Below are 24202 nucleotides of genomic sequence, written 5' to 3' on the forward strand. Positions count from 1 at the left end.
AAAAATTCCATTTTATTTTCCTTTGTTCCCTATTTTCATTATAACCAGAGGGTCCCCTAGGATAAGATCCTCCAGTCCTCCTCAGTCTTTCTTAATGTGAGCAACTACTCCCTCCCCTTTTCAGTCTCCTCTTCTTTGATCATCACCCTTTCTCTGTTCTGAGCACTGGTTATTCAAATGTCCAAATTTCTTACAAAATGCACATGAGTCTTTCCCTAGTCAGGGTGGTCCTTGCTTTGGGAGCCCTTGTCCACGTCTCCCTTTTTCTTCTTCCCTTCCTACTGCTACCAATTTTCTCATCCCTTCTTTGCACCCTATTTCCTGGTTGCTAAAAACCCTCCATGCCTCTTCTAGCAAAGTCTCTGAATCTCGCACTGTCAGGCCCCAAATCTTCTGAAGTTTGTGTCTGATGTCCCCTGTAGATTGTCTAAAAATAAACCCACCAGTTGTTGTGTCCCTTCCTCAGGCTCAGGATCTAAGGTTGTATGGTAACACATTGCATCTCATGAACGTTTTAAAAATTCAGGTGTTTCAGAGGGACCTTGCTTAACTGCATAGAGGGCCAACCATTTTATAGTTTTACAAATTGCCCTCTCCAACCCCTTCACTATAAGGTCTTGATAATCTTCCTCTTCCCGTATCACCATCATCATTAGGATCCCAATGTGGATCCTGAAGAGGAAAGAGATTTTTAACTCTCCTCTGTGTTATTCTACAAAACACTTCTGCAAATCTCCCTGCTACCTTCAAAACTAATTGTTTTTCTGTCTCCATTAAAGCATTCGACAACAGCTGAAGATCTGACCAATCAGATTGATATTGTTTAATTGTAAACTTTAATTTCTTTACAACACTTTTTGGGTCACTTTGGTAGTGTTTAGCAATCTTTTCCTAAGCTTCTAGATCCATTGTAGAAAATGGGAATTTTAACTAAGATTTTTTTTCCCTTCAGAACTTACTGCCTCTCTCCAAAGTGCTTGTATAATTTCCCTAGTTTGTTTTGGGGTCTGGGATGCTGTAGGACCCTTTGGAGAGGGCTCCTCCTCTTCACTGTCACTGCTGGGCAATGGTGGATATAGTTCATTGGTTTGGAGGATTCAGAAGTAAGTGGGGTCTTTTCCCAAGAAGATAAAGTAGAGGATAAAGTGGAAAGTGGGAGATGGGGTTGATTCAGCTACGAGTGAAGTGGAGAATGAGGTAGAAATTGGGGTGGGATTTCCCCAAGGAGGTGGTGTGGAGGATGAAGCAGGAGTTGGGGTTGTGGTTGAAGTGTGGGATGAAATAGAAGTTGGAGTTGAAATAGAAACTGGAATTGGTTCATCTGGGAATGAAGTGGGGGATGAAGTGGGAGTTGGGGTTAATAACTGTCCTGAATTTGCTTCTTCTCTCAGCCCCCCTTGTCTGCTGGGGATGGTCTAAACAAATCCCTCAACTCTTGCTCCAGTGAATCAGCTGGATGCACCTTGACAGGGTGTGTGCAGTGTTGGTTTATTGAACATGTACTGCAACATCCTTTGGGTTTCCCTACATTAACCTTATTGTCTTTCTCAAGAGCCAATACCAAGGGGTCAGAGGGGGGCCTAATTCCACAGTCCCTCTGCCACTCGGGGTGGTTCTGGAGGCAGAAAAACATGTCAGCATATATCACCTCTTCCCACCTCTGTTCCTGTCTCAACAAAAGCATCAGCTGTAACAGAGTCTCATAATCCAAACTCCCAGCTGGTGACCATCTGACACCCTCTTCAAGCCTGTGAAGTGGCCACCATTGTGTACAGAACTTAACAAGAGCCTTCTTGTTTTCTGTACCACCATAACCCACCAGTTCTTTCCAGTGTGTCAAAATACATCCTATAGAACTTGTTTTAGAGACCTCTCTTCTCTGATTTGTTCCCATTGCTTCTTCTCCCCTTAACAAATCTAGCACTCTACACCAGTTCTTATTATTCCTTTCTTTGCTTCTTATCTCACGTCCATCCAAACTTCACCTCACAGTCTCTACAGTCTTTCCCAGTCTTCTTGCACAGCCCACAGCTCGGGTACTTAGTGTGACTTTCCACCACCAGCTTTAAAATCCTTCGTTCAAAATCAGCTCGATCAGGGAGCTGTCAGCACTGGGCACACTCTCTGTACCCATTAGCAGAAGAACAATAATAATGTCCTGTTCAAATCCTACACTGCAATAACACCCATGCACAATGCCAACCTCTAGATGCACTGAAGGCTGCAGGAAAATTCCCACAAACAGAAGCTGTTCCATTCACCCTTCCTTGACTTTCTAAATTCTCTACAGTAGGTTGCTCCCCATCCAGAGCCACCAGGTTACCAGTGAAAGTCTGGTATAATCCACTTAAATGCACCCTTTTGTGTCCCCTGTCTATCCACCAGTTTACTGAATTCACAAACTTCCACTCGTCTAGCCCAAACCACTGAGGTCAAGGGATCCCTTCTATCCATATAGCTAGGCTGAATTCTCAGACAAAGCTACCCTTGTGATAGTTCTAACAATCTACAAACACAATCTCTGTGCCTAAAATCACAGCTAAGCCCTTATGAAAGGCTTCTACTCTTCTTTGCCAAACTTGTCGTGTTCCTTGTCTCTTCCCAATCTCCTTCAAAAATGTTCCTGTCCCAGCTCCCAAAAACTAAACAACTCTTTCCACAAACCACTTTTACTATTTCACACTCAGCACGTGCTGCTTCCCAGTTATAATATCGTGGCAGCTCCAGAATACACCTGAGGCACACAGGCCTCCTTCTGTAAGATACACAAAACCACCTCTTCTTACACTCCTTACAATAAAGGAGAACCCACACTGGATGCCCATCTATATCCCAACAGAAAATACTTAGACTACATAGAAAACAAGGAATTACTCCCCTTAGTCCCTGCCACAATGGGTTCTTAAGTCCTCCTTCAACTGGGGATAATTCCCAATCAAAAGCCAAATGATTATTAGCATGATTTACATATAAACCACCACAAAAAATTCTCTCTGTCCTCCTGTCCTCTCACCTTATCAAAACCCAATCTCCAGTAGCATTCAAAAAATCACCTGATTCAAGCTGAAACCATCTAAAAAGGGCCTGCCTAGACGGCTAAACTCTTTTGGTTTGGATCCTGCTTCAGCTGCCACCTTCAATCAAACCAATGCAACAAACTTGCTGCACCTCTAACTTCTGACACAAGATGGCAGTGTCGCCTCAGAAAGATACCACAGCTCCAAAACAGTCGTCGCTTACACACAGGCGAATATCACAATCATCACTTACACATAAGCAAATATCACAGTAGTCACTTACACACAAGCTGGTATCACCTAGTATCAGCCTTATGACTCCAGTGGGAAACACTTACAAAAATACTACACCAAGGCATTCAACCCCTGTATCTCAAATTCCATAGGCAGAAAAAACCCAAATACCAAACACCTTATTGCCTCTGTAAATCTGGACCCTTTTAGTGTGAACACTGGGTGTTATAGTAAATGCTGTCCCCCATAATCAAGGTACATGCACACCACAATCACAGCAGGGAGGGGTGTCTTTTTATTGGGGGGAAAAAAAAAAGGATTCACAAAACATACAGCCCTATCAAGTGCTTTGAACATGCATCCATCAGTCACTTCATTTTTTCTCAACTGTTTCAGTCACCTGAAGACAAAATCATGAGTACAAACTTCCTCTCACTTCATGCCAGTAACAGGTCTCAACAAACTCTCTCACAGCCATTCTGAAAGTTAGGACACACTCACAACACATAACAACCACAGACAAGGATTTGCCTCTAAACTGCTAGCCTCAAATTGTCAGCAAACCAAGCCCTTTAGGGCACAACAAACAGAACTATCCTTGTCTGCCAGCAACCAAAGCCCAAGCGCCCCCACGGCACGGCATGACAGTTCTCTCTGCCAGCAGCCGATTACCACTGCAGCCTGCAAGCACCCTACAGAGGCACGAGTTGTGCACGGGACATTTCCCACAAGTTACCAACAGGCATTTCCTGACTCCATGTACACCTTACAGGTCACTGCTTCTGTTTTCAATTTTAAACATACCATTTTGTGCACAGTTCTAACAGTCAAGAGGCCTTGTCTGTCCCTGGATGAACAGCTGGGGAGCAGAGCCCTCCCTCCAGGAATATCCTGGGGGCGCCCCGGAGGGATCCACCACCCGAAGTGGTCTCACAGCCAAACAGAGCCTTCTCCTGGCTGGCTGACCAGAAAGAATCATGAAAAAAACAATACTATTATAGACAAAGACTCTGTAACTAGTTTAAGTTAGAAAGTGGTATGTCTTATTGTGACAATTGTGACATCGGTTGGCATGGGAATAATCTTCTGAAGTCCTGCCTACAATTCACAAGGCACTTTTGTCCTCTATTTATTTCCCAAATTCTTACATACACACAATGCTTACACATATGCATAATCCCAGCACCACCCACTCCCTGCTTTGCATTAAAATGATGTTAAAAGTCCTTTACATGTGTGCAATTCTTCTCTTGACTTGGGTCAGTGGTCCCGAATTGGGTCAGTGGTCTTGAAGGATGAAGTCAGGAAAGTCTTCACCACAATGACATTTCTACCTTCTTGCTGCTGGCAGGCTTTCATGACCTTTTGGCATGATCCAATCCCTCCTGCATTGTGATCAATTAGTATTGAGTCCAGGTGCAGGTCACATAACATTGGCTTCCATTTGCCATCATGATGGTCCATCTATTTTAATACCTTCTATAAACACAACTTAAACACATAATGCCAAGCAATGCATCATCTAGCTCTGTCTTAAGCATCTAATAATCGTTAACTTATCTTCTGTTTCTCTTAGCTTGCATCCTAATCCATATAAATTGCTTTTAACCCTTGGCTAAAATCTTAACCCTTTAACATCTTGATTCAATCACCCCTGGTACAAGCTGCAGAGCCCCAGGAAGGTTCAGCACAGACCATTCACTATCTGATTGGCTCTGGCTACCAACAAGCAGAACCTGAGCCAGCCCTGAGTCCCCTGAAGGCCACACTGGCACCCTGATGTCATCCCACTGAGCCCTGGGAGAACAAGGAACTCAAGGAACCTGTTCCTTGGGCCTGTTCCCAGGAGTGACTCTGCAGGGAGAGCAAAGCCTCCCTGCCCTGCCCTCAGGAGATGCCCTTTGCTGCTGGAGCTGCTGTGCTGGAGCCCGGCTGTGTCCCAGCAGTGCCCATGGCCTGTCCCTGCCTGTGCTCACAGCAGGGACACGCAGCAGGACAGTGACCAAGGTGCCAGAGCGCTGTGGCCTTACAGCCACAGAAGGGGTTGGGAAGGAGAGGCTGGAGTTGGGAAGAGCAGATGTGGGAAGAGCCAGGGCCAATGTCCCTGGCTGTGCTGCTGTGCTGGGAGTCTTTTCCCTCCACCTCTGCTTGCAGGCACTGCCCCTGCAGAGACAGAGAAGGACTGAGGAAGAATCTTGGACACACAAGTCAGGATAGTCACTTGTTTTTAATAAAATGCACAGGAAGCATTAAAAAGCTTTTGTTCTTCAAAGGAAAGGTACATATGTAGAAATACTAAGACAAATAATACAGTATGTTACAAAAAAATTACAACAGTATAAAAAATTTAAAAATATATCAAATAATAAATGGACTAAGAGGAATAAAAAAGGTTGAGATTGTAAAAAGTTACATTCTGAATGCTCTGCAGCAGGAGATAGTTTAATTTTTCTGAAAAGATAGAGTCATCATTTTCCTCAGGACATCCTTGAGCTCCTGGTTCCTCAGGCTGTAGATCAGGGGGTTCAGGGCTGGAGGCACCACTGAGTACAGAACTGACAGGGCCAGATCCAGGGATGGGGAGGAGATGGAGGAGGGCTTCAGGTAGGCAAAAAATGAGGTGCTGAGGAACAGGGAGACCACAGCCAGGTGAGGGAGGCAGGTGGAAAAGGCTTTGTGACGTCCCTGCTCAGAGGGGATCCTCAGCACGACCCTGAAGATCTGCACATAGGAGAAAACAATGAACACAAAACAGCCAAAAGATAAAAAGGCACTAAAACCAAGAAGCCCAAGTTCCCTGAGTTTGGAGTGTGAGCAGGAGAGATTGAGGATGTGTGGGATTTCACAGAAGAACTGGCCCAGGGCATTGCCATGGCAGAGAGGCAGGGAAAATGTATTGGCTGTGTTCAGCAGAGCATTGAGAAAGGCACTGGCCCAGGCAGCTGCTGCCATGTGGGCACAAGCTCTGCTGCCCAGGAGGGTCCCGTAGTGCAGGGGTTTGCAGATGGACACATAGCGGTCGTAGCACATGATGGTCAGCAGGGAAAACTCTGACCCCAGGAAGAAGACAAGCATAAATATCGGTACAGCACATCCTTCATAGGAGATGGTTGTGGTGTTCCAGAGGGAATTGTGCATGGCTTTGGGGACAGTGGTGAGGATGGAGCCCAGGTCGGTGAGGGCCAGGTTGAGCAGGAAGAAGAACATGGGGCTGTGCAGGTGGTGGCTGCAGGCCACGGCGCTGATGACGAGGCTGTTGCCCAGGAGGGCAGCCAGGGAGATGCCCAGGAAGAGGCAGAAGTGCAGGAGCTGCATCTGCCGTGTGTCTGCCAATGCCAGCAGGAGGAAGTGGCTGATGGAGCTGCTGTTGGACATTTGCTGTGTCTAGGCATCCCAACCTGCAAAAGGAGGAAAGACAGTAACATTTGAGTGGAGATTTCTCACAGAAAAGTCAAAGCCCTTAGACGGTTCCTTTCCACAAAACACCACCCCCTTTTCTACATGTAGGAGAACTTCCGTAAGCTTGGTTGCTTGATCCCGGATTGCTGCTGGCCAGTGTTCAGGGAGAAGCCTGACCTTGACCTGCAGGACACCTGGGAGTCAGGCCTGAGCCCCAGTCAGTGCAGGGGAACAGTGAGAGCAGGGGCCAGTTCTGGTGTTTGAACATGGATAAAGAACCTCCTCCTAAGGCACGGGAGCTGCCAGGGCAAAGGGATGGGAATTGCAGGAGGCAGAATGAGAGGTTCTGGTGCACCTGGGGAGAACAGAGTGAGGCAGGAGGATTGTCTGAGAATTAGTGCATACTGAGGGGAGCTGCTCTGTCCGTTTCTCCTGTTCCCAGATGCCCTGGACTTGCACCTCTCTGAGCTCCACTCCCGTGTTACCCTGGAAAGCCAGGAGACACTGCTGAGAGCAGAGGGATCCCTGGCACACAAAGTGCCTCCTGCCTTTCCCAAAGTCAGGCAGAGTCAGCTCATTCCCAGCCTGCCCTGCCCAGAGCTCCCCGAGGCAGAGGGAGCTGGGACACGCCATTGCTGTGCTCAGCCTGCACAGGAGGAGCCCAAGGGCTGGGCCTGAGCCTGCAGCTGCAACTGCCATTCCCAGAGAGCCCCTCAGCAATGCCAGGAGCACCTGGGCAAGGCAAGGAGAGAGAGAACCAGACCCTGAGGAAAAGCCTTTCCCTGCCCAGCCCTGCACAGCCCTTCCCAGGCAGCAGCAGTGCAGGACAGTGGCCCTGAGGCCCTGGTCAGCAGGGAATGGGCACATGGCAGGAGAGATGCCCTTCATCTCTGGGGCTGCTCTGCCGGCCCAGGAGGGGACTGAGGGCCCCGAGTTCCAGGGCTGAGGGCTGTGCTGGCTGGGAGAGGACACAGGAGCTGTGCTGCTCAGGGCAGTGTGTGCCCTGCAGGGCAGGGCTGGCAGGTGCCACATGTCCCCTGCAGCAGGGCTTCCCTCAGCACTGCCTCCCTCCCTCCCTGCCCACGGCTCTGCTGCTGGAGCTGTCCCAGCGTGAGCTGTTCCTGTGGGCCCGGGCTCCTTCCCTGCCAGTGCTGCCAGAGCCCAGCCCAGCCCCTGGGCCAGCTCTGCCCTGCAGCTGCTCGGGGCTGCAGGGATTAAAGAACAGCTCCCCCAGGCCTGGGCACCATGGAAAGGTGCTGGTGGATGGATCTGGAGACTGGGGAGGTGGAGGCACTTGCTGACATTCCCAGGAATCCTCAGTGTGATGGTTTAAGAGCCTCAGCCCCTACTCTGCCCTGAACAGCTCAGTTTTCATTGCCACCAAGCTGAGCATGGGAAAAGTGGGAGCACAGATTGAGGAAAGCAGAGACTCAAGCAGGAAACTGCTGCCCTAAATGAGCTCATGAAAGGTCCCCTCAGAAATGACCTGGGCATGAGCTGGAGCACCTGCTCTGCACCACAGCCCTGGGCACCCCTGGCTGCAGCCCCAGCTTCAGCCCCTGCAGCCGTCCCTGGCAGCAGGAGCCGTCCTGCCCTGTCCCTCTGACGGTGCCCAGGGCAGCCCCGCTCTGGAGCACATCCTCCCCCAAAGCAGAAAGGGCAGCAGAGCCATCCTTACAGTGCTGTCAGTCCTGTCCTGGCTCAGCCTTAGGAGATCCCTGCAGCCAGAGACTTACTGTGTCAGAAAGGTTGAAGATTTATCTATGAAGAAGCTCAGAGTTTTCAAAAGTTGTGAAGATTTAACTGTGAATGATCTCCAAAGTTTCCTTCCAGTTTCTTTAAGCCTTTTTCTGCTTCACTGGTCTCAGGCATCTGCAGGCAGTGCCCTCAGCCCTACTGGGCTGGCAGAGGAGCTGCTCCTGAGGAGAAATGTCTTTTTGAAGCTCTTCTTGTTTCCTAAGAGCTGCCGCTGTGCCAGGAGCCCAGCCCAGCTCAGCAGCATAGACACAGGACAAGGATTTTAATGAGCCTCTTGGAGGTTTAGTGCTGAGTCCCTGAACATCAGTCCCTGAGAGCCAGTTAAAGAAACCTCTTAAGAATTCTAAGTCACAATCAAACTCCAAAGTTTCTTGAAGTTTTAATGGGTCTCACTGACTGACATCACTGAGAACGTGTCCCCAGGTTCCAGTTAGAGCAGAACACTGCAGGCAGTGATGACAGGGGGGGACAAACAAGGCAAAGGTGTCTCTGATGTTGACCAAACCTGGATGTGTTTCAGGAATGCCAAGGGCCAAGGCCTGAGCCCCAGCCCCTGCCAAGGCACATCCTGTCCCTCCCTCAGTGCTCAGGGCTCTTCCCAGGCCACTGGGATGTGGGGATGTGCAATGCCAAGGGCAGGACCATGGGGTGGCCCCTGCCAGGCTGCTGAGCAGGGCCAAGGAGGCAATGAGGCCCCAGGGCTGCAAGGGTCACTTGTCTCCTGCTCATGGCTCAGGCCCAGGCCCAGCAGCCATGGCCCAAGTGCTGCAGGAGTTGGCTGTGTCAGGGCCTTGCAGCTGCTGCCCATCCCTGTGCCCTGTGCAGCCCAGGCTGTCCTACGGTGTCCATGCCCTGCGCCTCTGTCCCTGCAGGCTGTCGTCATCCCTCAGCTGCCCCACCTGGCTGGGCCCTTCCTTTGCTGACAGCTCTGCCTCCTGCCTGCCTCTGCAAAGCCTTGATTCCAAAATGTTTGATTCCATTTTTATCATTCCTGTGAAGATGTTGCACAGGCACAAGTCATGCAGGGCCTGCTGTCTCAGTGAGGATGGTTGGAAGACAAGAAGTCATCTGAGTCAAGAGTGCAGTCATAGAGAAAACAAGGACTGAATCTGGGAAGTTTGCGTATGTTTTATTGAAATGGGTAAAATATAATATGCATTTAGCATCTGTATATAAGTGATACACTTGTAGAATCACATGTCAGCACAAGATAGGAGTTTGGAGTTATTCCATGTTGGACCTCAGCCCTGTATTAATGATGCCCTGCCCTGGGAGAGAAATTCCTCTCTTCTTGTGTCCAGTCTAGACCTGCCCTGGTGATGTGTGTGGCAGCATTTCTTTCTCAGGCTGTTTCATACAATGAAGAAGAGAGCTCCACCATCTCTGAATCCACCCTTCAGGCCCTCTCAGGCTACTCCTATTCTGTCCTCAGTCTTCACTCCCTCAGTCTCTATGGGTCATTTGATTGAGGCCTCCAGATCCCATCTTGGGGGATTTTTGGGTCCTTTCAAGGTCTTTTCAGATTAAAACATTGTGGTCATAGTCCATGAAAAATAAAATATTTTACAGGCCTGTAATGACAGAGGAAGGAGCAGAGCCTTTAAAATGGTTAAGCACAAATTCAGATTTGATATAAGAAAGAAATATTTTAGGATGAGGCTTAAAAGATGGAAACGGGTTGTTTGTGAATGTCAATGCCACATTCAAAAAACTGTTCAAGGTCATGAGCTTTGACCATCTGCTGCAGTGGTAGTTGTGCCTTCCCACAGCAAAGGGGCTGCAGTAGATGATATTTTAGGGGAATTACAATTTTTAAAATAAACAAAAAAAATTAATTAAAGGAAAGTTCTGACACCTCCTCGTGGAAGCCTCACCAAGGGGGTCAATGGCAGAGCTTTCCAGCATGACCTTGACAGCTGAGCATGGGGGGTTCTGCATCAAGGTCTGAGATTCTTGATGGAAATTCACAAAGGGCATTTGGGGAACGTGCAAGATTTCCCATGGGATGTCTACGAAACAACCCCAGGAAGGGAGAGGATGGGGGATCAAGGTGGTTTGCTGGGAGGTGATGCTCAGTGCCCATCCCTGGCCATGGCCCGCAGCTGATCCCCACAGCCTGTGGCATTTTCCTAAACCCTCCATTGCCAAGAACTGTCTGGGACAAGGCAGCTCTCTCTGCTCTGGGTACCCAGGGACGTCCCAGTGCCAGATACTGGAGTGGGGACCACAAACCATCAGCTCCTGTGTCCTTTGGGGGCCCAGGCACTGGTGAGACTGGTGTGTGTGCACACAGCACTGGTGTGTGTGGGGCTGGCTGTGACCACCAGGGAACATCAAACCAGAGCAGCCAGAGAGCAGCAGAGGCCTGGGAGCTGCTGTGGGAGATCAGCTCCTGCAGGGATCCACATGGTCTGGGTGTCTGTGCAGCTCTGCATCTCATCCTGCCATGACAGAGCACACAAACAGCCCCTCCCTGTGTCCCTTTCTCCACTGACTGTGCTTTGGTCTGGCCTGGAAACCTCCCGAGGTCCCTCCCAGGAGGAGTCCCTGTGCATTTCCCTCCCCCATGGCTCTGCCCTTCCTGATCCAGCAGCTGTGGGGCAGCAGAGCTGGGGCAGTGCAGGGACAGGGCTGGCTCTGACAGGGCTATTGTGGGTTAGGAATGGTGCTCTCCAATTTGCTACTCCCATTACACAGACCATGTGTCTCCCCAGATTTATATTCCCACCATCATCCCCCACACCACAGGGGCTTTCCCTCTCTGGCCCTGCTGGATGTCAGCCCACGTTTCACACTCAGGGATAACCTGGAGATGGTGTCCATGGTTAAATCCACCCCTTGCTCACCAGCCCATCTGGAGGTTGCATCTCTGCCCTGATGACCTGAGGTGTTCTGGGCCCATGGAGCCAGAAATAATTCACCCTTGTGTGACCAGTCCAGACCCACCTGAGACACTTTAATCCTGGCAGCCCCATCCCCCTGTCCATTGTTGTGCTGCTCTTCAGTGCCCAACTCTTGGGTATGTCAGCATCCACAGGAGGGACTTTCACAGCCAACTTCTCCCATGGGCAGAGATGTCTTGCCCCAGTCCAGCAGCCCAGATGGGTTTCCCTCTGTGCTGCCAATTGTCCTTTTTCTGTCATTCCAGCCACCCCACGGAGCATTTGCCACCATCCCCGAGTCAGTGCAGAGGTGCAGCTCTGGCCATTTCTCTCCTCAGAGCTCTGGGTATGGTCCCAGTATTGCAGTGACTGCAGGACAGGGGACCCCACAATGGGACATTTCTTGGCCAAATACAGACAGAAAGAGGGACAAACTGTCTGTGGCTCGGGGTTTGGCCTCGCAGCCGCCGCCGTGGTTTGCAGGGAGCTGCAGTGTGGCCCGGCCCTGGCTGTGCCCGGCAGCGCTGGCCTGGGAGAAGGTGTCGGTGCCAGCTGGCCCAGGGAGCTGCAGCGTGTGGGGAACAAATCCCTGCTGGCCTCCTGCCCCAGGGGGACACTGCAGGGCCTTGTGGGGCCAAGGGACCATTGTGACACTTCTGAACCAAGGGGCTGGTGTGAATCAACAAGGGCCTATGAAAGTGATACTGAAATCAGCTGGATAGAAATTTTTAACACAGTTTGACTTTTAGAAACTGTTCTGCCCATTGAGAGGGGCAATTTAAAGAACACAGATACCAATGGAAAGAATGGTCTTATTTTAGTATGAATATAAAGGGAACACAAAAGTAAAATTATATATTCAATGAAACTACATACTCTGCTTTAGCAACAAACAAATGTTAATAAGGTAATGCTCCTTATCATTACTATATGACAGAAAGGATAGGGATTGAGAAAGATACATCACCAATTGCCTAAATAAGTTACCACTGTCCAGAGTCTGCAGTTGCTGGGGAGCCCCATTTCACAGCAAGGATCTGGAAAACCCTTCCCAGCAATTGGCAAAATCCTGCATTATGCATCCACTCATAGGTGAGGTCTCCAAATTCACCCTGAAAATGGGTCCAGCTTTTATAGGCCCAAATCAGCAACTCCTCACAGAGTGGGCTATGACATCACAGAGAGGGTTATGTCAGGTCATTGATCAGTTATGGCATAATAGAGTGAACTTGTATGACATAACAGAGAGGCTGTGTGACATCACAGCAGGGCAGTGTGATGTCACTGGGTTGGTCACTCTGCCCCAGCCCCACTCACATTTCCCCCCAGAGAAGTCTCCCCTGCTGCTCATGCCCAGCAGGGTCCCCTGTCCCCCTGGGGCCCCCCTGCCCCCAGCACTGCAGCCTCCCCCAAGGATGTTCCACAAATCAACCCCCAGAGCCTGACACAGGGACAAGGGGCTGGGCTGTGTGACCAGGACATCCAGGACAGGGATTATCCAGGTCACTGTGGCCCCTGTTGGGTTCTCCAGGGCAGGAAAGATGTCTGGCAGCTGCAGCAGGGTTAGGGAAGGGCTCCAAGGTGGGGCTGCAGCCCTTGGGCTGTGAGGAGAGGCTGAGGGAGCTGGGCTTGTCCAGCCCTGAGCAGGGAAGGCTGAGGGGCTCCTGATCCCAGCCTGGCAGTGCCAGCCAGGAGGTGATGGAGAACACAGAGCCAGGCTCTTTACTGGGGACCTGGTGGGATAAAAAAGACAATGGGTGGAAGGGGCAAGAGGGGAGGTTCAGGCAAGACAGGAGGAGATGAAATGAGTCAGATTGGTTTCAGCATTTGCTCGCCCCCAAAAGCAGCCTGACCCCCTTCTCCATCTACCACTGACAGCTATGCAAATGAGGAGTTGTTCAGGATGTTTTATCCCCACTTTGTGCAGAACATTCTGATTCAACAACTGAACTGTGTTTATATCTATCACAGAATCATCTTTGTCTAAAATTGATTTTGTAAGGAAATCCCTTGTGAATGGCAGATATATCAGACGTTGCTGGGATGTCTCACATTCCTAAAGGGAAGAGTTTCTATGTTTCCTAAAATTGTATCATGTATACTTATTTTTTCCCCATGACAATGCAGAGATATTTTCTGTGCCTCTCAGTTCCCAACCCCAAAGGACACAAACCTAGTGAGTTGTGGTTTCCACTTGCACCTCCCTCCACATGCATAGCAGAGTTCCTTTGTCCCAGAAAGTCCCTGGCAGTGAAGGCATGAAGGGAATAGGACAGGCTGTGGGGATCAGGGGCAGGGCACAGCCAGGGATTTGGGGTGGTTGTGAGCCCAGGGCAGGAGCCGGCCCTTGGCCTTGCTGAACCTCATCCAATTGTCCTGGGCCCATGGCTGCAGCCTGTCCAGATCCCTCTGCAGAGCTTCCTGCCCTCCAGCACAGCCACACTCCCACCCAGCCTGGGCTCACTGGGAACTGACTGAGGGTGCCCTCGATGTCCTCGTCCAGATCATCCACCAAGAGATTTACCTGACCTGGCCCCAATCCTGAGCCCTGGGGACACCCCTGGATGTGACTCCATTCCCCAGCACTCCCTGGGCCTGGCCATCCAGACAGAGTTGGATCCAAGCAACAGATGCTGCAGAGGGTGCTGGATTCAGTTCCTGTGAGCCCAGAATATTGGGATTAGTGCAGCTGTAGCTCTGCACAAGGGACCTCTTCATCCACTTTCTCTCTTTTTTTCTCCCTGTGGGCTTGGAGAGAGCTCCTTACTTCAGTGTGTGACTTGTGTGTGCAAAGAGCAAATGTGGACAAACTTGGGGCAGGGAGGGTTTGGGGCATCTTGGGATCTGAGCTGGGCACAGAATGTATTTACCATTGGTCTGAGACTGTCTGATGTGGAAAGTGGATCTAATATACAGCAGAGGAATGACTTTTGCTTGTTATGGAGCTGTGTCTTCCCTTGGTTTTGTTTGCTACCAATAAATGCACATCCCTGTGTGTCTCAGGCAGCTCCTTTTGCAAGGAAAGCAGGTGGGAGTTGGTGCCAAGGAGCTGAAAGCTGCAGGTGCAGCCTGGAGTGGAGGAAGCTGAGATTTGCACAAGGCTGCTCTGAGTGCCAGGGGCTGGATGAGGGAAATGGTGGAGTGGGGGTAGGGACAAAGTGTGATTGATTGTCAGCCATGAAGGGTCTTGATTTTCAGATCTATTTAGACTGCACGAGGAGATGCTGGGGATCAATATCAACTGAGGTTTGCTGATAACAGTCTATGTACACAAAAAGAAAACTAAACAGGACAAAACAATTCTCTCTTTGTTGTTTTCAATATAGTATATTCACTTTGAATCCACTTCTGTAATCTGTCCAATAAACCACAGAAGAACTGAACAGTTGAGTTATTCCCAGGGGCTTGTCTTGTTTGGGTGCTTTGAACAAATGTTAATGAGCCTTTTTCAATGAATTTCTCAACTGAAGAGCTCAAGAACGAAGAGGCATCTGGAAAAGGAAAATTCATCAGCAACCTGCAAGTGGCTGAGGATCCATCCTGATCAGAGCAGCAATGAACAGAAATGGGCAGAGCTTTGTGGCTGCCCCAGCTCTGGGATGGGCCCTGGGCCTGGAGCAGGAACAGCTCCTGAGGGCCACAAGGGCACAAGGGGCTGTTGTGCTGGCCTGGGCAGATGGGATGGCAGCAGGGGCTGCAGAGCTCTCAGGATCTCCTGCAGAGGAGAGCAGGGCACCCAGGGAGCCTCCTTTTCCTTTGGCCAGGCAGGTTCCCCCACGGCTGGGGCTGAGCCCTGTGTGAGCTGCAGCTGCTGCTGTGCCCTTGAGAGGGGCTGAGGCCGTGGGGCCCCTGCCCAGAGCAGCCTGGGCTGAGCAGAGCTGTGGGGCCAGAGCCGGCTGGGCTGTGCTGGGGAGAGGCCCTTGGTGCTGCACAGAGCTCAGGGCAGCTGGCAGAGCTGGCAGGGAGCTGGGCTGGGCTGAGAGAGCCTGGCACAGAAACCATCAATGTCCATCTCAGCCTGCATGAGCAGGGACCAAGGGGCACCCCAGGGTCCACAAGTTCAGTGTGTGGGACCTGAGCTTGTGACCCCTGGAGCCCTCCCAAGGGCTGGGGCTGCACCTCCAGCTCCAGAGGAGATGGGACAGATGGGGCCAGAGGCAAATAATTTCTGTTGGATTCTTTATCATTTTTGTTTCTACAGGTGACCTGGATTTTTTTTGTAGAGGAGGTGTTTTGTGTCAGATAACATGGGCAGAGTGATTATAATAATTTTTTTATAGCTGGAAATAGTATTTCATGTATAATACAGAATGAGGGAAAAAAAAAAAAAAAGATGCATATGATCAGAAGAGCATCTGTATTTTTCAGATGATGAGAGATTCATTAATATTCCAGTAGTCAAACCTGTTCAAATCCTTTCCTCAGGGCTTCCGTGAGATGAGAGGTGACCACCAGAGGCCAAGGCCAGCTACAGCTGTCTGTGCTGGCAGCTTTTGTCTGGGAGAACCCTTGCATATCGGGAATTTTTCAGGGGGAATATCAGTTTTGGCCATGGACACCTGGAAAGAGGGATGATTCTTTTCCAGAGGAAGGAAAACACTGGTCCCCCTAGGGCTCCAGTGGCTGATGAGAGGCAGCCCTCAGCATTCCAAGATCAGCTGGACCTGTCAAGTGGCCCCTGGGAGGCCACACCAGCCAGATCTGTTCCATGTTCCCTTGGTTCCATGAGGCCCCAGAGTGTCACAGTGTTCTCCTTGCTTCTGAGGTGTCACAATGGCCCCTTTGCTTCCATGAGGCCCAGCAGGGTCACAGTGGCCCTTTGGTTCTGTGGGGCCCTGCAGTGTCACCATGGTCTCCATGATTCCAGAGGGCCTTGCAATGCCACAATGGTCTCCATGGATCCACAATGCTCTGCAGGATCACAGTGGCCCTTTGGTTCCACGAGGCCCTGGAATGCAACAATGGCCTCCTGGTTCCACAAGACCCTGCTGCTTCCCACTGGCCCCTTGGGACCATGCAGCCCAGCAGTGCCACAGTGATCCCCTTGGTTCCATGAATTCCCACAGTGTCACAATGGCCACTGGGATCCATGGCACCCCACAGTGTAGCAATGGTCCCTTGCATCACTGGTACCTCTCAGTGTTACTATGGCCCCTTGTTTTCATGGGGTCCCCACAGTGTCATAAGCTGTCCATGGTTCCATGAGGCCCTGAAGTGTCTCCACAGGAATAAAAGCACAGAGCCCCAGTGTTTCAGGGGCTGATGAATGGCAGCCACCAGAGGCCAAGGCCAACCAGACCTGTCTGGTCTGGCAGCTTTCATCTGGGAGCAATGGAATAAATTTCTTGAATTCCGTATCTCAGATATATTGAATTTTGATATATTGAATTGGGAGCAGAATCTGAATTTCAGCCATGAGCACCTGGATGAGAAGGTCTTTTCTTTCCCATAGGAAGGAAAGCACAGAGCCCCTGTGTTTTCAGGGCTCAGATTAGAGGCAACCACCAGAGGCCAAGGCAAGCCAGGCCTGTCTGTCCTGGCAGCTTTAGTCTGGGAGAAACCGTTGCATAGAATGAATTTTGGAGAAGTACCAGTTTTGGCCATGAGTGCCTGGGCAGGAGGGATGGTTCTTTTCCATAGAAAGTAAAGTCCAGAGCCCCAGGGTTTCAGGGGCTCCTTGAGAGAGACCCCCAACATGCCAAGGTCTGTTGAGTCAGTCAGGTCAAGCCAACCAGACCTGTTCCCTGTTCCCTTGGATCCACAGGGCCCCATAGTGTCACAATGGTGTCATATTGTATTCTTGATGCCACAGGTCCCTGCTGTGTCACACTGGCCCCTTGTTTCCATGGGGCCCCACAGTGTCACAATGGTCCCTTGCTTCCATGAGGTCTCAGAGGGGCAGAATTGTTTCCTTGGTTCCATGGAGCTGCACAGTGTCACAATGGCTCCCCTTGGTTCCATGAGGCCACAGAGTGTCACAACAGTGTCCATGATTCCATACAGTCCTGCAGTGTCACAGTGTTCCTTGGTTCTGTTGAGCTCCTCAGGATCACAATGTCCCCTTGGCTGCACGAGGCCCAGCTGTGTCACACTGGCCCCGTGCTTCCATGGGGCCCCACAGTGTCACAGTTGTCCCCCCTTGCTTCCATGAGGCCTTGGGGGTCTCCTTGGTACTGCAGTATCAGAATTGACCCTTGGTTCTATAAGACCTTCAAGTGTCACAGTGGTCTCCAGGATTCCATGAGGCCTCGCAATGACACAATGGACCTTAGGTTTCATGAGACCCACTTTTACATAAATCCTTAGTTTCATGGGGCTCTGTAGTGTCACATTTGTCTTTGTGGTTCAGTGGTGCTACACATTGCCACATTTGCCTTTTGGCCCAACAGGGCCCCAAAGTGTCACAATGGACTCCTTGCTTTCATGAGCCTTGTAGTGTCACAATGGACTCTTCGCTTCCATATGGATGCAAAGTGCCACAATGGCCCTTTGGTTTCACTTGGCCTCCAAGTGTAAAAATAGCATTGATGGTTTCACTTGGCCACGCTGTGTCACAATGGACCTATGGTTCCACAATGCTCCATAATGTCACAATGGTCTCCTTGGTTCCATGTTGTCACAATGGACCCTTCATCCCATGGAGACCTACAGTGGTCACTGTGGTCCCCTTGATTCCATGAGGCCCTGCCATGATCTCAGGGCCCCTTGGTTCTAGTGGGTCCTGAGGTGTCAGAATTGTCTCCACTGTTCCATGAGGCCCCACAATGTCACTGTGGTCTCCTTGGTTCCACAGGGCCCCAGAGTGTAACAATGGACTCTTGGTTCCAGGAGGTTCCAGAGTCACAGTGGCCCCTTGGCTCCATAAGTTTCTGTGCTATCAATAGTGGTTCTGTTTATCAAACAGGGCCTTGCTGTGTCACAGTGGACTCTTGGTTCCATGAAGTCTTTCTCTGTCACACTGTACTTTTGATTCCATGAGGTTCCAGAGTGTCGCAATGGTCTCCTTGGGTCTGCAGTATCACAATGGACCATTGGTTCCATGTGGCTCTGCTGTGTCAAAAAGGATTTTGGTTTCATGAGGTTTCAAGGTGTCAGAGTAGACTCCTTCGTTCTGTGAGGCCCCACTGTAATCAAATCTAAAAAAATATAAGAGTAAGACTCCTTAACACTAATTTGGTGTTTAAGAGGGCATCACTTATTCAGGCTTGAGGTCCAATATGTGGTAGCTCATAACTTTATATGAACATGTGATTCTAAATAAGGGGTACTTACATACAGTTGCTACATCTGTATTACAATTTACCCAGTTCCATAAAACCCACCCCAAGTTCCCAGATTCACTCCTGGTTTTTCTATTACTGCACCCTTGAGCCAGATGTCTTCTACTTGTCTTACAACCATCCTTGCTGGGAAAGCAGGCTCTGCATGCCTTGTCACTGAGTGAAAAATTCACAAGCACAGTAAAAATGGAAAAAAACCCTCCTGGTATCAAGCCCAAGGCTCTATGTGGCCAGGCAGAGACAGGCAGGAGGCAGAGCTGTCAGCAAAGGAAGGGCCCAGCCACGTGGGGCAGCCGGGGGATGACGACAGCCTGCAGGGACAGAGGCGCAGGGCATGGACACCGTAGGACAGCCTGGGCTGCACAGGGCACAGGGATGGGCAGCAGCTGCAAGGCCCTGACACAGCCAACTCCTGCAGCACTTGGGCCATGGCTGCTGGGCCTGGGCCTGAGCCATGAGCAGGAGACAAGTGACCCTTGCAGCCCTGGGGCCTCATTGCCTCCTTGGCCCTGCTCAGCAGCCTGGCAGGGGCCGCCCCATGGTCCTGCCCTTGGCATTGCACATCCCCACATCCCAGTGGCCTGGGAAGAGCCCTGAGCACTGAGGGAGGGACAGGATGTGCCTTGGCAGGGGCTGGGGCTCAGACCTTGGCCCTTGGCGTTCCTGAAACACATCCAGGTTTGCTCAGCATCAGAGACACCTTTGCCTTTTTTGTCCCCAGCTGTCATCACTGCCTGCAGTGTTCTGCTCGAACTGGAACCTGGGGACACTTTCTCAGATGTGTCTCTCACTGGGACCCATTAAAACTTGAAGAAAGTTTGGAGTTTGTGTGTGACTTGGGATTCTTGCGAGGTTTATTTAACTGACCCTCAGGGACTCAGCACTAAACCCCCAAGAGCCTCATTAAAAATCCTTTTGCTGTGTCTGTGCTGCTGAGCTGGGCTGGGATCCTGGCACAGAGGCAGATCCTGGCAGGCAAGAAGAGCTTCAAAAAGACATTTCTCCTCAGGAGCAGCTCCTGTTCCAGCCCAGCAGGGCTGAGGGCACTGCCTGCAGGCACCTGAGAGCAGTGAAACAGAGGCTTAAAGCAACTGGAAGGACAATTCCAGAAGATTATTCACGGATAAATCTTCACACCTTTGGAAAATTTTGAGCTTCTTCATAGATAAATCTTCAACCTTTCTGACACAGTAAGTCTCTGGCTACAGGGATCTCCTAAAGCTGAGCCAGGACAGGACTGACAGCACTGTAAGGATGGCTCTGCTGCCCTTTCTGCTTTGGAGGAGGATGTGCTCCAGAGCGGGGCTGCCCTGGGCACCGTCAGAGGGACAGGGCAGGACGGCTCCTGCTGCCAGGGACGGCTGCAGGGGCTGAGGCTGGGGCTGCAGCCAGGGGTGCCCAGGGCTGTGGTGCAGAGCAGGTGCTGCAGCCCTGAGGGCTCTTGGCCAGGCCAGGGCATCTGCCACCTGCCAAGGGTAGCTCTCAGCCTGCCTGGGAGCTGCCCATGGATGGTGGAGTGGAGCTGCGGGTGCAAGGAGTGACCCCCATCAGGGCAGATTCCTCCTGCTGTGGAGATGATGCTGCATGGCCAGGGCTGCTCTCAGCTTTCTCCTAAAGGAAAGAGAAAGGGGCTGCCAGCTTTCTCTGTGTCACTGAGATTCCTGCACTGTCATCCTGGGGATCAGCAGATCTGTCTCAGATCTCCCTCAGAAAGTGCCTCCTCACCCTCCTCTGCCTACAGACAGCACCAGCAGCACCTTGGCTTGCAGCATCTCTGTTTGTCTGAGCTGCTCTTAAGGCCCTGGTGCCAGGGAGATGCCCCTGGGCAGTGGCCTGTGCTGGGAGGGGTGTGCAGGGCAGAGCTGAGCCCCCAGGGCTGGGCTGGGCTCTGGGAGCACTGGCAGGGACAAGGCTTGGATAGGGAGAAACAGCTCCCAGTAGGCACAACTCCAGGCAGCAGAGAGCCAGACCAGCCTTGGATATCCCTCTCTATCCAGCTGTTAAGGGAAAGAGGGAAGAGTTTGGAGGGATTGACTTTGAAACTAGAGTCTTTTAAAAGTCCAAGTTATTTTTAAAGCACACTTACCTGTGATGAACCTGAAAAAAAGGAGGTTAAAAGAACGAAGCTCAGCTGTGTGGGACCATCAGATCTGACTGCACTGGGGCACAGGGAGTTTTATTCTTCCTCTAGGCTGCTCAGTTTAGGGTGAGAGAAATGCTAAAGATGAGGCAGTAACTCACCACCAAAAACCTAATCTGAAAAAATGTTTTTCATTAAGTTCCCCCAGAGGAAGAGAAATAGTTTTGAGAAGATTCCTAATAAAATTGTACAGGATTGACTCAAGGAAATCTGTCCCAGCTTGTAAATGTCTTCTTTCAGCAGATCACAATGCTCAGAGTGAAGAAATGTCCAACAGCAGCTCCATCAGCCACTTCCTCCTGCTGGCATTGGCAGACACGCGGCAGCTGCAGCTCCTGCACTTCTGCCTCTTCCTGGGCATCTCCCTGGCTGCCCTCCTGGGCAACGGCCTCATCATCAGTGCCGTGGCCTGCGGCCACCACCTGCACAGCCCCATGTTCTTCTTCCTGCTCCACCTGGCCCTCACCGACCTGGGCTCCATCCTCACCACTGTCCCCAAAGCCATGCACAATTCCCTCTGGGACACCAGGAATATCTCCTACACAGGATGTGCTGCACAGGTCTTTTTGATTTTCTTCTTCCTGGGGTCAGAGTATTTCCTGCTGACCATCATGTGCTATGACCGCTACGTGTCCATCTGCAAACCCCTGCACTACGAGACCCTCCTGGGCAGCAGAGCTTGTGCCCACATGGCAGCAGCTACCTGGGCCAGTGCCTTTCTCAATGCTCTGCTGCACACAGCCAATACATTTTCCCTGCCCCTGTGCCATGGCAATGCCCTGGGCCAGTTCTTCTGTGAAATCCCACACATCCTCAAGCTCTCCTGCTCCAAATCCTACCTCAGGGAACTTGGCCTTCTTTCGTTTTCTATCTGTTTATGTATTGGCTGTTTTGTGTTCATTGTTTTCTCGTATGTGCAGATCTTCAGGGCTGTGCTGAGGATCCCCTCTGAGCAGGGACGGCACAAAGCCTTTTCCACCTGCCTCCCTCACCTTGCCGTGGTCTCCCTGTTTGTCAGCACTGCAGCATTTGCCTACTTGAAGCCCTCCTCCATCTCCTCCCCATCCCTGGATCTGGCCCTGTCAGTTCTGTACTCGGTGGTGCCTCCAGCCCTGAACCCCCTGATCTACAGCCTGAGGAACCAGGAGCTCAAGGCTGCAGTGTGGACACTGATCACTGGACAGTTTCAGAAACATTAAACCGCTGGACAATTTCTGCAATTCACTTTTAATAAAAGTCATCTTTGATGCTTCTTGTTGGTTTCATTTTAAAGGTTTACCTTGTATGACTTTTTAAATATTGCCTACAATTTAAGGTCATGGTTTGTGTGATTTTGTTTCTGTCCACCTTTGCTGTGGCCCCAGACTGTGTCAATGAGGAGCTGTGCTCTCGGTGGCTCTAAATGAACTCAATGATCTCCCAGCAGAGTTTTCTGCAGAGATACCCTTTTTGATCCCTTCTCTGGGGCTGCAGCAGCAATGTCTGTGTGCAGAGCTGGGGGCAGATCAGGGCTGGCACAGCAGCTGTGCCCAGCACCAGCAGCCCTTGGTGTTCCCAGTGCTGCTCCCGTGGCCCTGCCCCACTGCCCTCCTGGCCCTGGTGTTGCTGTAGGGCCTGAGGGCTCTCGGGGCCGGGCACAGGGCTGGGGGTGGCAGTGCCGGGGCTGCAGCAGGGACAGGCCATGGGCACTGCTGGGGCAGCGCTGACGCCTCAGGGCAGGGCCTGGGGGCTCCAGGCTCCTTGCCCAGGCTCTCTCCAGAACACGCCCAGGCCAATGCTCAGCACAGAAAAGCCCCGTGAGCAGCCCCAGGGTGGCCCTGGGCAGGCTGGTGGCAAACAGCAGGGCTGGGGCTCTGCAAGGGCCCTGGGGGAGACAGGAAGGTGCAGCAGAGCAGGGGTTGATCCATCCCCACTGCGCTGGACACCCCAGGGCAGCATCCCAGAGCATCCTCATGCACCTGCCAACAACATCCCCCCTCTGCAGCCCTGGCCTCTCCCCCAGCTCACACAGGTGCTCCATCCTTGCAGGCACAGACAGGGCAGCACTGGCTCAGGAGCCCCTGTTTGCAGTGCCCAGAGCAGGTCTGAGCACCCCCTTGGTGTTGGTGTGGGGAGATGAACGTGAGGGAGCACAAATGCCATCAGCCCCTGGGGCCAGGAAGGCCTGGGGGACAGGAGGGAAACTCTTCACTTTTGTTGTGGCCGGTGAGGTCACACAGAAAATTTGTTCCCATGAGCTGTGAGTTTCCTTTCCCACTGCAGATGTTATTGCTCAGGGCCAGGGCTGCCTGGCAGCCACCCCCAAACTGCCCTGAGCGTTTCCTTTGCTCCATCTTTGCTTTCTTTCCTCTTTCCTGCCCTAGATTTTTCCCTGTTGCTCATCCCTGTCCCCTCCCCTGCAAACAGCCCATCCCCGTTTGCCCTTTCCTCTCTGGCCCCTCTCCCCATTTCAATTCCTAGATTTACACCATGGAAATGTCCCTTGGGGAGCAGGATCATCTTCCAAGTGCTTCAGGAATTGTCTGCAGACTCCTGCAGTTCCTGGTGCTGCTCTCTTCCCAGAGGCACCACAGGCCAGGGGGGCACATCTGGGCTGATGTGTCTTCCTGTGGGGCTCCCTGTTCTGGGCAATGAAGAGGGGCTGCAGAGGCTCTGCAGGACTGACAGGATGGGCTTTGGGGCTGTGAGGAGAAGCTGAGGGACCTGGGCTGCGGCACCTTCTGAAGAGGAGGCCCAGGGCTCATCCTGCAACTGCTGCAAGGGTGGTTTCAGAGAATCACAGGATCAGCAAGGTTGGAAAAGACCTTGGAGATGATCAAGTCCAACCTGTGCCCTGACACCACCTTGTCTCCCCTGAGCCTCCTCTTCTCCAGGATAAACAACCCCTGCTGCCTCAGCCACTCATCACAGGACTTGTGTTCCAGACCCCTCACCAGCCTTCTTGCCCTTCTCTGGACACGTTCCAGCCCCTCCATGTCCTTCCTAAATTGGGGGCCCAGAACTGGACACAGCACTCCAGGTGCTGCCAACCAGGGCTGAGCACAGGGGAAGAATCACTGCCCTGCTCCTGCTGGCCACACCATTCCTGATCCAGGCCAGGGGCCATTGGCTTTCTTGGCCACCTGGGCACACTGCTGCCTCATGTCCAGCCTGCTGTCCAGCACTGCCCCAGCTCCCTTTCTGCCTGGCCACTCTCCAGACACTCTGTCCCCAGCCTGGAGCACTGCAGGGCTTGTTGTGGCCAAAGGGCAGGACCCGGCCCTTGTTCTTGTTCAACCTCCCATGGTTGGATTTGGGCCCTGGATCCAGCCTGTCCAGGGCCCTGTGCACAGCCCTCCTACCCTCCAGCAGATCCACACTCACACCCAGCTTGGTGTCACCTGCAAATCTGCTGATGGTGGACTCAATCCCCTCATCCAGACCATCAATGCAGATCTTGAAATCCATGCTAGCTGGCTCTGATCCCTGGGCCATCCTGTGGGTGCCCTGTGA

At 51.7% G+C, this 24202-nt stretch overlaps 2 protein-coding genes across 2 annotated transcripts; one reads left to right on the top strand and one right to left on the bottom strand.

Annotated features, from left to right (window-relative positions):
• Nucleotides 1-5693: 5693 nt before the first annotated feature.
• LOC310920709 (olfactory receptor 14J1-like) lies at nucleotides 5694-6626 on the bottom strand (the record flags this gene model as incomplete). The annotated part of the gene is made up of 1 exon (XM_083880769.1): nucleotides 5694-6626. The coding sequence occupies one exon, from the start codon at nucleotides 6624-6626 to the stop codon at nucleotides 5694-5696; it is 933 nt and encodes a 310-aa protein (XP_083736895.1).
• Nucleotides 6627-20976: 14350 nt separating this feature from the next.
• LOC310920664 (olfactory receptor 14J1-like) lies at nucleotides 20977-21909 on the top strand (the record flags this gene model as incomplete). Its single annotated transcript, XM_083880726.1, has 1 exon — nucleotides 20977-21909. One exon carries the CDS (start codon nucleotides 20977-20979, stop codon nucleotides 21907-21909), a length of 933 nt encoding a protein of 310 aa, XP_083736852.1.
• Nucleotides 21910-24202: the final 2293 nt, after the last annotated feature.

Source organism: Zosterops lateralis, assembly GCF_965231275.1.
Source record: "Zosterops lateralis genome assembly, chromosome: 31".
Taxonomy (NCBI): Eukaryota; Metazoa; Chordata; class Aves; order Passeriformes; family Zosteropidae; genus Zosterops; species Zosterops lateralis.